Raw genomic sequence first — 16357 nt, 5'->3', positions numbered from 1 at the left:
TTGTACCTTGGATGGCCACTTGCAAGCTTATAAGATCCCAGGCATTGTGCAGTGAACTAGGAGGTAGAACAGAAGCACTAATCAAGATATTAGACCAGTTAACTGGGATGCCACGTGAAAACATGACCCTAAACCTTCAAGCCAAGGAACCAAATCCCGTGAGGTGTTTCATTGTACATAAGCAGCCTCAGCAGCTACTCTTTTTTGTGTGTGTGTGATTGTTGTAAATACGCCTATCACACAACTTTTGCCAATTCAACTTTTTACAGGTGTACAACTTATTGATAGCAATTACATTAATTGGCTGTGCAACCCTACCCTTAATCAATGTGATTTTTCCATCATCATAAAGCAAAACTCAGTATTCCATAAACAATAACACCTCCTTTTGCCTCTCCCACCTGCCCCTGGTAACCACTAAGAAACTCTGGAAATGTATAGATATATATTTGCCTGGTCTTCTCTTTTTATATAAGTGAGGTCATACAATATTTGTCCTTTTGTGATTAACTTACTTCCCTCAGCATAATGTCTTCAAGCTTCATCCATACTATAGCATGTAACAAGACTTCATTTCTTAAAAAAAAAACAGAAAACAACAAATACTGGTGAGGTTGTGGGGAAATTGGAACCCTGCTCCAGTGCTGGTAGGATTGTAAATTGGTTCAGCTACTATGGAAAATGGTATGGCACTTTCTTGAAAAGCTAGAAATAGAACTACCCTATGATTCCGCAATCCCACTCTTAAGCATATACCCTAGAGATCAAATAGCAGGGACATGAATAGACATATATACACCCATGTCCATTGCAGCATTATTCACAGTAACAAAAAGATGGAAACAACCTCAGTGCCCTTCAGCAGATGAATGGATAAACAAATTGTGGTATATACACACAATGGTATACTATGCAGCCCTAAGGAATGATGATGAGTTCTCAAAATATAACTTGGATGAATCTGGAGGACATTATGCTGAGTAAAATAAGTTAATCACAAAAGGACAAATATTGTATGATCTCACTATTACAAAAAGACAAGAATAAGCATACGTATAGAAAGCAACATTCTTTGATGGCTACCAGGAATGAGAGGGTGAAGGGGGAATCGCTTTCTAGACAGTTGATACTTGGTATTTTTGGTGATGGGTAAGGTGGGTAAGGCAATACCGAATAAAGGTGAGGTCAGCATAACTTGACCAAGGTAAATGAGGACACTAGGAAGTACACAAGAATAAGAGGCAATTTTGTAAGTGCTATAATATATACAGTTTTACATATGTATGCATATATATGCATAGGAAGGCACATACGAATATACGGATGTGCACGTATAGGGCTCTATGTAGGCATATGTGTATACATGTTCATGTGTGCTGCATATATATTCGTATATAAAATAAAGCACATGGGGGCACAATTACGGGTAGTTTCTAGACATAACCAAACACCTCTTGAGATTGGTTTCCTGGGTTTGAGGGTTTAGGACCATAGTCTTGTGGGGCAACTTGGTTAATTGGCACAATACAGTTCTTAAAGACAATGTTCTACACCCTAGTTTGGTGAGTTGCATCTGGGGTCTTAAAAGCTTGGAAGCAGCCGTCTAAGATACAGCTGTTGGTCTCTACTCATCCAGAGCAAAAGAGAAAGAAGGAAACCAAAGACTCAAAGAAGAAATTAGTCTACAGGGCTAATAGTCTACACGAACCACGACCTCACCTACCTCGAGACAAGAAGACCTAGATGATGACCCGCTACCACTACTAACCATTCTGACCAGGAATACAATCGGTGGTCCTGGACTGAATGGGAAGAAACTGTAGAACGAAACTCAAATTCCTAAAAAAGGACCAGACTTACTGGACTAGTAGAGACTAGAGGAACCTCTGAGATTATCGTACTGAGATACCCTTTAAACTTTGAACTCAAACCACTCCCAGAGGTCACCTTTCAGCCACATGACAAATTGGCTCATAAAATAAATAACATCACTTGTGAGTACTGTGCTTCTCTAAATACTCATCTAAATGAAGCCAAATAGTAAACATTAACTCTAGAACAAATATGAGAAGATAAGGGAAAGGCAGGGAAGCTAGATTAATAGATGCAGAACAACCAGAATGGAAATAATGAGAATACTGACACATTGTAAAAAAAGGAACCAATGTCACTGAACAATATGTATAGAAATTGTTATATGAGAACTTCATTTGCTGAGTAAACTTTCATCCAAAACACAATAAAATATTAAAAAAAAAACTTCATTTCTCTTACTGGCTAGGTAGTATTCCACTGTATGTATGTACCACATTTTGTTTATCCACTCATCCATTGATGGGCATTTAGGTTATTTCCATGTTTTTGGCTATTGTGAATAGTGTTGGAATGAACACTGGTGTACAAGTATCTGAGTCTCTGGTTTCAAGAGTTTTGGGTATATACGTAGGAGTGGAATTGCTGGGTCATATGATAGTTCTGTTTTTAGCTTTTTGAGGAACTGCCACAATTTTTCCACAATGCCTGTGCTATTTTGCATTCCCACCAGCAATGGATAAGAGTTCCAATTTCCCCATATCATCCCACCTTTTGTTATTTTTTTGTTTTTTTTTTAATCTTACCCATCCTCCAAAAACCAAACCAAACTCTTTGCCGTCAAGTCGATTCCAGCTCATAGCGACCATACAGCACAGAGTAGAACTGCCCCCATAGGGTTTCCAAGGAGCAGCTGGTGGGTTCGAACTGCCAAACTTTTGGTTAGCAGCCTTAGTTCTTACCCACCACTATGTCATCCATCCTAGTGGGACTAAAATGGTATCTCATTGTGGTTTTGATTTGCATCTCTCTGATGGCTAATAACATTGAGCATGTTTTCATATGGTTGGTGGCCATTTGAATGCCCTCTTTGGTGAAATGTCTGTTCAAGTCCTTTGCCCATTTTATGATTGGGTTGTCTTTTTGTTATTCCAGTTGTCAAAATTTTTATATATATTTTGTTTATTATAGTCTCTTTTTTTTGGTTATTAGATTCTTATGTTCTACGGAGATATTCTCACAGTCAGTAGTTTGTCTTTTCACTTTTTTGGTAAAGCCTTTTGATGAACAAAAATTTTCACTTTTTATGAGGTCCCATTTATTTGTCTTTTGCTGTTTTGCTTTGTTATTATATTAGATAATCCATTGTTACAAGGTAGGCCCAACAGTGTTACCCCTGCATTTTCTTCTAAGAATTTTATGGTTTTAGTTTGCACATTTAGGTCTTTAATCCATTTTGAATTTGTTTTTGTGTATGGTGTGAGGCATGTATCCTGTTTCATTTTTCCACAAGTAGAAATCTAATTTTTCCAATAACATTTATTGAAGAGACTCTTCTTTTTCCATCAGTGGACTTAGCAGCTTTGTCAAAAATCAGTTGACAATAGATGTGTGGGTTTATTTCTGAACTCTCAATTCTATTCTGTTGGTCTGTGTGTCTGTTGTTGTACCAGTACCAGGCTGTTTTGATTACTGTAGCTGTACAATATGTTTTAAAATCAGAACATGTGAATCCTCCTACTTTGTTCTTCTCTTTCAACATTGCTTTAGCTATTTGGGACCTCTTGCCCCTCTATATAAAGTTGAAGATTGGTTCTTCCATTTCTGTAAATCAAAATTCTGTTGGAATTTTTATGCGGATTGTGTTGAATCTATAGATCGCTTTGGGACCCCATCCATTTCTGTATCTGCTGTGTTGTTCATGCTGTTACTTCCACCTGAAATGCTGCTTTTCCATTTTTGACCTGCCTAGAATCTGATCCACCCTCCAAAGTCAACCTCTTATTCCATATTTATAGATGGTCTTTCTCCTATATGCAGGTAGTCTCTGACTTAAAACAACATATTCAAGTTACAACAAACCACATTTACAACTGTCCTTTTTTTTTTTGGACATCCTTTCTTTAGTAACAAGTACTACATACAGTGTTGCAGCATGCAATTTGATGATATTATCACTCTCAGATGTTCACTGGCAGATGTTCAGTTTTATCATTTACTATTCAGAACACTGCTGTATAGTTGGCCATGGCCTGGTCTTCCGTGAAGTCAGTGTTGGGAGCCATAATGGATAGAAAGTTGAGCAATGTTCAACTCAAATGACATACGACACTTTAACTGCGCATGTACCCAACAGCCATTACGACTTGCTGAGTTATGTAAACACGCCGCAAGCATTTGATCAGGATAATATGATGGAAGAGATCAGTGGGAAAATTATCTATACGGCAAAAACAGTGAATTTGGAACTTGATATTGCTGCTGTGGAACAGCTCATAGATCATGAAGAAGGGGAATTGACAGATCTGGACTTAATGGATTTTGAAGAGGAAAGATATGCTGAAAAAGAAATAATGAGGAAGGAGAGAAATTGTCAAAAAATTTTTATTGTGAAAGGATTAGCTGGAGTTTTTTCTAAACCAGATCAGGGACTTCATTTGCTTGAAAACATGGACCCAAACACTGATTGCTTTGCAAAAGTCGATAGATTCAAAAAGCAGTGAGATGTAACCTTGAAATTATATATGAATAAAAAAAGAAAAGGGCGATACAGACAACTCGCACTCATTTTCTAACTAGAAACACCATCCTCATTCCCAGGGATAATCTAGATGATCCAGAACCTTCCAGAAATGGAGTTATTACCACAACTGACAAAATGCCAATGTCATCCAACTATTCTTCATCGTCGAAGTGAATTTTTTATGATTTGTGTATTTTTTAATGCATGTTTGTATGTATGTATTAAAATGTATCTGTAAGTTTATGTGTAATATTTCCAGCTCTCAAAGACAAATAACAATTAGATTTATAAAAATACTAATAACACAAGACAATAATAATGAAAACTAAAAAAAAAAAAAGAAGTATTTGACTTACCCCAGAACCAACTTACAATGGAGTTGTCAGAACAGAACCCCATCTTAAGTTGGGGACTGCCTGCACCCAGTAACTCTGTGGACCTTTTAAACTACCTATAACTTTCTCTCTTGTCTTCTATACTACAGTGTATGTGATTATCGTTATTTGACTTAGATGTATTTATCAAAAAACCAAAACCAAACCCATTGCCATCAAGTTGATTCCGACTCATAGTGACCCTATAGGACAGAGTAGAACTGCCCCATAGGGTTTCCAAGGAGCAGCTGGTGGATTCAAACTGCCGACCTTTTGGTTAGCAACCGTAGCTCTTAACCATTACGCCACCAGGGTTTCTGATATATTTATAGTAGTACTTATTATTACTTATAACATTATCACCTCTTTCATTGGTGTTTCACTCTGTAGGGGCTAAGTGGAAGAATATTATCATGATATGTTCAATTTATATGGGAGAGTTAATTTACAAAGTTTTGACAGTGAAGGCTGATGTATGCCAGCATGAAGGGAAACTTAGTATTCAACCTATATAAAATAGCAGCAGTGCTTTCAAAATGGTCTTAATAAGATTTGCTGTATTCAGACAAAGAACCATGACTTCATTCTTGCTAACCTCAAAAGCATAATAAACTATGGTCAGGCTTGGCATTAATCCAATTTTGCCATTAACTTTTCTCATAAAATTAGATTAAGGGGCATTGCAAGAGTTTTGTGATTAAGGGAAGTGTGTTAGAAATTTATTTCCTGTCCACAGTTTGTCATACTCTGAAAAATACTAAAGTTACATGAATACCTGTAAACCTTAGGACTGATAAAATGTCTGATTGAAGATTTTTTTTTTTCTGATAGGGAGTACCTACAATTAATAGGAACCTCAAGTTCAAATTCTTATTGTAATAAATTACTTATGTAATTAAAATATTTGTTGGCTATGCGTATACATCCTGTATCGAGGTGGGTATATTTTGTAGTTATTTTCTCTGTACTCCATTAGTATATATGTATGTTTTATAATATTTTGTTGCTTTCTTAATCATCGATTAAAGGATATTAACTGCTTCAGTAAGTATAAGGATATCAACCAGATCAGTAAATATATTTAACTCTGAAAAAAATATCTAACTTAGCTTTCATTTTTGTTCCTGTATCATAAAATATTTTAAATAACCTCAGAGGAAAGGGGGAAGTTTTTGGCCTTATTCCTTGCTATGACTAAAAATCCCCTAAGAGATGCTGTTCACTGTGTATACTTAGATTGTATTTATAATTGTCTGTTGAATGTGTCCCTATTTGCTTATCACAGAACTCAGCATTTTATGCATTAATTTAATCTTGAACATAACACTACATATAGGTTAGACACCACCATGTGTCTGTCAGTTTGTCGTACTGTGGTGGCTTGCATGTTGCTGTGATACTGGAAGCTTTGCCACCAATGTTTCAAATACAGGCAGGGTCACCCTTGGTGGACAGATTTCAGCTGAGCTTCCAGACTAGGACAGACTAGGAAGAAGGACCTGGCAGTCAACTTCTGAAAAAATTGGCCAGTGAAAACCTTATGAATAGCAGCAGAACATTGTCTGATATAGTGCTGGAAGATGAGCCCCTCAGGTTGGAAGGCACTCAAAATAGGACTGGGGAAGAGCTGCCTCCTCAAAGTAGAGTCAACCTTAATGATGTGGATGGAATCAAGCTTTCAAGACCTTCATTTCCTGGTGTGGTACAACTCAAAATGAGAATAGCTGCAAACGTCCATTAATGGAATGTGGAATGTACGAAGTGTGAATCTAGGAAAATTGGAAATCGTCAAAAATGAAATGGAACACATAAACATTGATATCCTAGGCAATAGTGAACTGAAATGGGCTGGTATTGGCCATTTTGAATTGGACAGTCATACGGTCTACTATGCCGAAATGACAAATTGAAGAGGAATGGCATTGCAGTCATCATCAGAAAGAACATTTCAGGATCTATCTTGAAGTACAGTGCTGTCAGTGATAGGACAATATCCATGTGCCTACAAGAAAGACCACTTAATACGACTATTATTCAAATTATGCACCAACCACTGAGGCCAAAGACGAAGAAATTGAAGATTTTTGCTACCACAGTACAACAAACTGACAGACAATGGTGGTGTCTAACCTATATGTCGTATTATGTTCAAGATTAAATTAATGCATAAAATGCTGAGTTCTGTGGTAAGCAAATAAGGACCCATTCAGTAGACAATAGTAAATACAATTCAAGTACACACAGCGAGCAGCTTCTCTTAGGGAATTTTTAGCCATTTTTACCCAAGCCAGGGTGTTTTCAATTGCCTCATATGCATGTGGAGCCCTGGTGGGGTAGTGGTTAAGAGCTTGGCTGCTAACCAAAAGGTCAGCAGTTCAAATCCACCAGGTGCTCCTTGGAAACCCTATGAGGCAGTTCTACTCTGTCCCATAGGGTCGCTATGAGTCGGAATTTACTTGACGGCACAGAGCAACAACAGCAGCATATGCACGTAAAAGCTGGGCAGTGAATAAGGAAGACCGAAGAAGAATTGATGCCTTTGAATCATAATGTTGGTAAAGAATATTGAATATACTATGGACTGCCAAAAGAACGAACAAGTCTATCTTGGAAGAAGTACAGCCAGAATGCTCATTAGAAGCAAGGATGGTGAGACTTCATCTCACATACATTGGACATGCTGTCAGGAGGGATCAGTCCCTGGAAAAGGACATCATGCTTGGTAAAGAAGAGGGTCAGCGAAAAAGAAGAAGACCCTCAGTGTGATGGACTGACACAGTGGCTGCAACAATGGGCTCAAGCATAACAACTATTGTGAGGATAGCGCAGGACCAGGCAGTGTTCCGTTCTGTTGTACACAGGGTCGCTGTGAGTTGGAACTGAATCGATGGCACCTAACAACAACAACATAGGTTAGAAAATTCTAAAACCTCTTTTAAAAAGGAGGGCACCAGGACTCTGAGAGGCTAAATAGTTTGTCCGTGGACTTGTGCACTCTTGTTCACCATGTTTCTTTATCCACCACTCACTTGAGAGTAGGCGTGAGGACATGCAGTCAGGGTAGCTCTGCGGGTTCCAGCTTTGAGGCACCACCTCTGTCCCAAACATCTGGCAATGCTAGATAACAGATGAAGACAAAAAACGTAAAAATCGTAGCTGAGCTCAAAAACAATTTATCATCTGTGTGACCCACAAAAGGAAAAGAAATGCAAAGTGATGAGTCTTAAGCTGGGGTGAGGTCTGTGGTCCGAGGGGCTTTGGAAGTGGACAGAGAGGTTGGTACAACTTCTGCAGGGTAATGAGAAACACACTCCTGAAAATCCAGAGCCAGCTGCACTGCTTGGAACCAGGATACAGAGGAATCCTCCACTTCTGGACAAAGGCCGAAAAATCTCCTGCCCCTATTGCTTGAGACTATAGCTTTTGTGATATTGGAGGCTTAAGAAGGCAGAGGGAGCCAATGACTTCTGTTAAACTAGGAACTGAACCAAATCACTCACAGGTTCAGTGACCTGATCGGTAGTAATCCAGATGTCAGCACGGTGCAGTGCTCAATTACTGATGTAAAACTAGATGTGGATGGGTGGCTCTGGGCACAAAATGGGCACAAAGCTATTTTTAAGAGAAGGATGATGAGGGAGGGATGGAGTGATAAAAATAATAATAATAATAAGTAAAATTAAATTAAAAATCCTCTTCAAATGAACTTGCAGAACAAAATTTCAGAACACATGAGGAAACTAGCACTAAGAAAGACAGCCAACAGAATTGATCACTGAAAATAAATTTGTTCTAGAAGATATTAAAATATTGAAACAGCCTGGCAAAGTGTACTTTGGATGCTTGTGATATAAACAAAGGAATACCATCCATAAGGAAATTATAAAACAAAAATAATAAATTATCCAATTGTTATTTATTTACAAATATTTGTCAAGATCATACTACGTCTCATTGTCCATTGCTGGAGATACAGCAAAGAACAAAATGAATGAAATTCGTATCCATGTGGAGGTGTTACAGTCTACTGTGGAGTTTACCTTTTAGTGACAGAAATGGAATAAGAATAGCCAGATATCTTGGAAATGAAAAAGATAGTCATTGAAATAAAATTCCCAGCAGAAAGGATAAATACTAGGCTGGACACAGTCAAAGAAAAAATTATTCATTTGGAAGATATTCCTGAGGAAATCAGTTAAAATGTAGTAATGAAAGAATAAGGTAGGAAACAAAATGTGTATGTGTATGTGTGTCGAGAGAGCAAGCATTCAAATATATGTCTAATGGAGGTCCCAGAAAAAGAAGCAAACAGAAATGATGGTTGAAAGATAATTCTTGGAGAGATATTAGCTTAGATTATTTTAGAACTGAAGACAACACTCCTCAAGTTGAAAATACACTTTGAAAACCTAGCTGCATAAAAATAAATATATACCTAAGCACTTTGTGGTACAACCTCAGAACATCAAGGATAAAATCTTAACCTATCAAAGAAAAAATATAGACTAGCCCAAAATGAAGACAATTAGATGTCAACAGCAGTGTTAAGGGAGGAAAAATCACCGTCAATCTAGATTCCAGAATTTTATGCCAGAGATATCACAGACAGACACTGTCCAAAGATATTAACTGAATAATCAATTTTTACAAGTGGACATTCTTCAGGAAGTAAACCTAGAAAGAAGATGTAAGATTAAAAAAAAAAAAAAAGTAAAGAAAATAAGAAATGTTAAAAAGTCATTAAATATAACTCTTGCTGTAAAAAAAGGAGCAAGTAATTTTTATGTAAAACTACACAACAGTAAAAAAATGAGCAAGAAAATAAAAGAAGAAACACAAATGACCAACAAATATATGCAAATTGAAAGTAAAAGCAAAAGTTGAAAATCCGATCACATCAATGCAACAAGGATGTGGAGGAATGATCACACCTATTCTTTGGTATTTTCATTTGGACCAACAGTGCAGGAAACCTTGTAAAGCATGGAAGTGATAAAAGTTAGCTTCAGAGTGTTATGGAGGGAGAGATTGGAACAAGAATGGGTATGGGTAGAAGTGACTGGGGTGTCAGCTGTATCTGTAATGAAGCAAAAGGGCAGAATGATAAGATTTGTTAAAGCATGGTGGCATGCACATGGTTTTTCAGTGGTTAAGAGCTATGGCTGCTAACCAAAAGGTCAGCAGGTGGAATCCACCAGGCGCTCCTTGGAAACCCTGTGGGCCAGTTCTGCTCTGTCCTGTAGGGCCACTGTGAGTCAGAATCAACTCGACAGCAATAGGTTTTTGGTTGTTGTTGTTGTTGTTGTTTTTTAATCCTAAATACAGAATCCCTGGGTGTTGCAAAAAGTTAACACGCTTGACTGCTAACCAAAAGGTTGGAAGTTCAAGTTCACCCAGAGATGCCTGGGAAAAAAGGCATGGTGATGTACTTCCCAAAAGTCAGTCACCAAAAACTCTATGGAACACAGTTCTGCTCTGACACACATGAGGTCACCATGAGTTGGAATGAACCCAACAGCAGCTGGTTTTCTTTATCCTAAATACCCATCTGTATAACTGAAATGAAAAGACACACAGAACTTTTAGGAGAACATGAATTTTATGCACAGCAATAAAGTTTACAAAACAGCCAGTCTTCGGGCAATGAGGCAAGTTACATGGCCATTTATCTTCAGTGGCTCCCAGCTCTCTTAGAATGAAATCCAAGCTCCATATCATGGACTGTAGGACCAAACAAAGTCTTCTCCTTCCAGCCTCTCTTATCTGCTTATTCACTCTTAGATATTTCCAGCCCCTTTGCATGATTTTTGTACCTCACACAATTCAAGCTCATTTCCTAGTCTGATAATAGCAATCCTACTGGATTCCACCTGGTGATCTTGTTAAAATGCAGATTGTGATTCAGTATATCTGGGGTAGAAATGCAAATTCTCAGCAGGGGATCGAACCCGAACGAACCAATTAGAAGCCTATATAGGACTTCTTTTGTGATATCAATGTTGTGCTCACATCTTGAAAATAATTTTACCTCATCAAAAATAGATACTTCAATCCTTTACCGTTACAATTTCTGTTTAATAATGAGCCAATAGTTAAACAAACCAGCTGTAATTCTTTGGAAATTGCATTTAATTATTTCAGGCCACGAGGATCCCACTTAGAGTATTAAAGTAGTCATTACCATATGGCATTCCGGTGACAAAAAAAAAGCCAGTGTGTCTTGAAAAAGAGTTTAACTTCTGATCTGAACGTAGTTTATTGGCTGGAAGAATTAGGCTCAGTATTCTGTTGAAAATTAGTTTTTCTTTAAATATTATTTTTATAATTTTATAGTTGCAGAAGAATGGAAAACTAGATAAAGTTCCTCAGTAGTCTCAAGAAAATATATTTCTTTGGCTTTTGTATTAATAACGTAAATTATTGCAGATACTGAGCATTTAGTCTGTGCTGTACACTATTCTAAAGATTTTATTTGTACTGACTCATTTCACCTTCTCAGCAGTCCTGTGATGTAGGAGCTAATGTCATCCCCAAATTACAAAGGAGGAAATTAAAGCTTAGATAAATTAAGTAATCTCTCTGAAGCCACACAATATATAATGCAGCTGGTGATAACTTTAATCCTTTTTCTTTTTTTTTTTTAGTGGATGACTATTGACTTTTTTGCTACCCTTTCCATCCTAGAGTTCAAAGAATCTGTTTGTTTACCTGTCTTTAAAAGGAAGTCAGTGAAACTTGGAACATTTTTATTCATTTTAGTTTTTTCTAGCAATAAATGATCGTACCTTCTCTGGATTCCCACAGGGCATTCTACCTGGACCAGTCAAATTCACCACCAAACGCCACATCCAAAGCTGCTTATGTAGATAAGGTAATAATGGATGATTCCGTTTATTGATGCTTAGTCGTTTACATACCTCACTTATTTAATTTTTCTGCTATTGTTCTTGAGCCTTGTGTAATTATAAATATTTGTATTCTCCAATTCTGTTACCTCTATAATAAAATAATATTTTCGTCTATTCATTGAAAGCTGTAAGAATTGTGAATTATCTCCTGTGTGAAAAGATTTTCTGCTGAGCATTTTTAACTTGATGTTCATCACTTTCTCTGCAGCTAATGAGGCCTCTCAATGCTTTGGATGAACTTTATCGACTCGTTGCCTCGTTTATCAAATCCAAGCGCACAGCTGCCTGTGCGAACACGGCGTGCAGCGCCTCCGGAGTTGGGCTGCTGTCAGTCTCCTCAGAGCTGTGCAATCGGCTGGGCGCCTGCCACATCATCATGTGCAACAGCGGCGTGCACCGGTAGGTGAACTTGCCTGCCTTGCGTCTTTGTGACTCAGCATTCCATTTGTTGCTTCTTGTTTGCCTCTTGGCTACACAGAATTAAAACTGGAGACATTCACAGGACCCAGATGTATTTGGAATAACATTTTGGAAATTAGGTACTTCTTACACAATGTGTTCTCGTTTTTGTTCCTATATTTTCATGACTGTTGAATTATACAAATGCGTGCAATCCGACATCTATGTAATTGCAGCCCAGACTCTTATCAGCCTTGTGTTTGTGTACTTCAGATACAAGAATGTGCATCAATTTTATCGCTATAGGAACTTCCCTAATAGTTGCTGATTCAGTGAGCTGAGTGAAGCTGTTTTTACTGCACTTAATGGACATTCCATTTTTCAGTGGTTCAGATTCCTATAACCCAATGGGTGTGAACTAGATCCTGCCTTGGGGTTGCTATTGTCTTCCTTCTCCAGGCAGAATTATGATTCAGGAGCCCACACGGTTATGCTCTTCCTGAAAATATAAGGGGATATCTTAACTAGCTACTGTCGCATCAATTCCAACTCATGACAACCCCATGTGTGTCAGCGTAGAACGGCGCTCCATTGTGTTTTTTTTTTTAAATAGTATTTTATTGTGTTTTCTGAAAGTTTACCCAGCAATTTAGGTTCCCACTTGACAATTTCTACGCAAGTGGTTCAGGGACATTAGTTACACTTTTTTTCACGGTGTGTCAACATTCTTATTAATTGTGTTCCGGTTGCTCTGTTTCCAGTACTCTAATTTCCCTGCCTCCCTTGTCTTCTCCTCCATAGGGTTTTCAATGGCTGATTTTTTAGAAGTAGATCGATTGCTAGCCCTTTTTTCTGAGGAAACGCTGAGTAGACTCAAACCTCCAACCTTTCAGTTATCCGCCAAGTGCATTAACTCTTCACATCACCCAGGGACTCCAAAGGGGAATCCTGGGTGGACCCTGTGCAGGCGGTTTGTCTTAGGCAGCTACACTATGTCTGGGGCAGTCGAGATTGGCGTCCAAATTCCATAGCTACATCAGGCTAGAAAGGTAAGTAGGGAATCCTGTGCCAAGTCCCTCTGCATAATCACCTGCTCCACTTCTGTCATCCTCCGTTTCCACAAGGAAGTGAAACCACATAGATGGAAATATAGGACAGAATATAGTCCTCATTTTCTTTCTTTTTTTTTTAAAAAAAATATATATATATTGCTTATTGAACTTTAGATGGAGGTTTACAGAACAAACTAGTTTCGCATTAAATGATTAGTACGCATTGTTTTGTGACATTGGTTAACAATCCCACAACATGTCAACACTCTCTCTTCTCGACCTTAGGTTCCCCATTACCAGCTTTCCTGTCCCCTCCTGCCTTCTAGTCCTTGCCCCTGGGCTGGTGTGCCCTTTTAGTCTCGTTTTGTTTTATGGGCCTGTCTAATCTTTGGATGAAGGGTGAACCTCAGGAGTGACTTCAGTACTGAGCTAAAAGGGTGTCCGGGGGCCATACTCTCGGGGTTTCTCCAGTCTCTGTCAGGCCAGTAAGTCTGGTCTTTTTTTTTGAGTTAGAATGTTGTTCTGCATTTTTCTCCAGCTCTTTCCGGGCCCCTCTATTGTGATCCCTGTCAGAGCAGTCGGTGGTGGGAGCCGGGCGCCATCTAGTTGTGCTGGACTCAGTCTGGTGGAGGCCATGATAGTTGTGGTCCATTAGTCCTTTGGTATAGTCCTCATTTTCAACCAAGTAGGGAGCTGGTCTTCGGCCACTGGATGAATCTCTTTTTAGTCCTAGGCAAGCTAGATTCTGAGGAGGATATAAATGTATTCATTCAAATTGACATGGTACTTTATCCATGCAAAGGACTGTAGTTGGCACTGTTGTTTGGCTGTATAACATCGTTCCTGCTTTAAAGTGTTTGCACTCATGTTGGAGACATGAAGCACAGACACCAATAACATTTAAAAAAGAAAATGTCCTGGAAAGTTACAGATGGAAAATAAGAAACAGAGGGAAGATAGGTCTTGGAGATGGTTAGACCTTGGAACTTTCCATGGAGAAAGTGATGTTTGAATTGAGTGTTCATGGGTCGGGTTTGAGAGAGAGAAAGGTCCTTCAGGACAGAAGGCTCTCATCTGTGAAATCCCGTCTCGACTTGGCATAGAAGAACTGTAGTTTTCAAGCCTTGCACAGCGTGATCTTACTTATGAAATGTGGCAAGACTTTGTTTCTCGGGAAGGAGGATTACGTTTTTGTGGTTAACAAAATACGCAGTGTTTCCCCCTTTATTTTAAATGGCTGTGTACTTTGCACTCTATTGCAAACTTACTAGGAGCTTAATTGAAAGTGCCAAGTCTGCCACTTAACAAATAAAATACAATTTTATAATGTTTTTACAAGCAGAAAAGTGATCTCTCCCTTCTGCCAAACTAGTGTTCCTTCAGCCTGTTCCCTGTCAATTAGTCATTCATCCACTTGTTCAGTAAACATGTATTGAGCATCAGTTTCATGTTGGAACTGTTCTAGGTCCTGAGGATGCAGCATTGAACAAAATAAAGTCCCTCCTCTCATACAATGTGTGTTATGTTGGGGGGAAATAGATGGTAAAGAAGTAAACGAAAATGTGATGTGACAGGTGGAATAAACAAAAAGAGAACAGAAGTCAGAGTAAGAGGGGTACAAAGTGATAGGATGGGAAGGAGGGATAGTACTTTCTGGGAGAGGCTTTCATTAGAGACCTCTGTGAAGTAAAGGGGTGAGCCATGCACATATCTCAGAGAAGAGCCTTCCACTCATAGGAAGTAGCAAGCACAAATGGGAGCGTGCTTAATGTTTTCAAAGAACAGCGAGGAGTCCATTTTGGTCTCAGCAAAATATCATTGTCTTGATTATTTGGGTTCATATCTTACCCTGGTACAATATCATAGTTCTCTGAGGACTGGATACACTGTGACAACCAAGGGGATACTTGGTACTTTGAAACTACAAGCACCCATTGTTAAATCAGCTTTAATTTGTTGAAAGTTAATGCAATTGAATCTGCCATTTAGTCCTAGAGACCATGACTGATTTGTCCAAATTATTCTCTCAGATATTCCATGAACAATTTTAGAATCTGATTGATGTTGTATAGGAGAAATAGATTAATGTTCCACAACTATTTCTTAATTGCTGTATTAATTGATTGGTGTGTTAGAATCACAAGTAATATTAAAGCTTGAAAATAGTTTGACCTCCATTTCTACAATTCAACATAAATAAAGCTTTATTTCAGGAGACATTTACTGAGATCTAGGCACTAATGCATCCTGACAGGTGCTGAATTCAAGGTTAAAACTATTTGAAAATGGTAGGGTTTCATTTTACTATTATCGATAGTATCCAGTTACCAGCTGCTGTCAAGTTGACTCTGACTCATGATGACCTTATATATGTCAGAGTAGAACTGTGCTTCATAGGGTTTTCAGTGGCTGATTTTTTGGAAGTAGATCACCAGGTCTTTCTTCTGAGGCACCTCTGGGTGGACTCAAACTGCCAACTTGTCAATTGCAGCTGAGCGCATTAACTGTTTGCACCACCCAGGGACTCCTTGTAGAATAAAAGGCGGATTTAACATAACCGTTGATTTTTTTCAGTAAAAGTTGTTTAGGTTTTTCATGCTTAGAAAATGTGTGCTAATTTATGTTGGAACCAGAAATCCCACGCAAGATAGTTCCTATAATAGTCCTTTAGTTATTGTAATTCAGACAGCTAGAGAGGAGCCCAGGTAGATGCATGCCTGTGGTTGCACTAAACAACGCGTAACTGCAGGTTGCCCTCAGGTTCCCACAAGGGGGAGAAGCTCACAATAGGAATCAAAATAAATCTCACACAAAAATCAAGATGAGAAATAGTCGGTGATACGGTATCCACATTAATCAATTTCTGTCCTTTTCTGATTTTATTTGGAAAAAAATAGGATCTATAATATTTCTTAAGTATTGAATTATACTGCACATGTTTGAGACTAAAGGGAAGAATGTGGTTTTTCAGCAAGAAAGAGCAGATTTCATTGGTATTGATGTCTAGATGTTTTAATGCCAACCTGAAGTCAGATGCCGGGACTGCATGCAACTGACTGAGATTAGCAG

General features: G+C 38.3%; 1 protein-coding gene across 1 annotated transcript in view; it reads left to right on the top strand.

Moving 5' to 3' along the window:
* The window catches only part of PREX2 (phosphatidylinositol-3,4,5-trisphosphate dependent Rac exchange factor 2), a 324079-nt gene that overhangs the window by 258995 nt on the left and 48727 nt on the right, over positions 1-16357 (top strand). Inside the window, exons 36-37 of the mRNA XM_012554436.1 lie at positions 11734-11800; positions 12046-12236. Coding sequence (XP_012409890.1) covers positions 11734-11800; positions 12046-12236 — 258 coding nt within the window. The remainder of the gene's footprint in view (positions 1-11733; positions 11801-12045; positions 12237-16357) is intronic.

Source organism: Trichechus manatus, unplaced genomic scaffold (genome assembly GCF_000243295.1).
Source record: "Trichechus manatus latirostris isolate Lorelei unplaced genomic scaffold, TriManLat1.0 scaffold00018, whole genome shotgun sequence".
NCBI classification, from domain to species: Eukaryota; Metazoa; Chordata; class Mammalia; order Sirenia; family Trichechidae; genus Trichechus; species Trichechus manatus.
This window is presented reverse-complemented; position numbering and strand designations above follow the sequence as displayed.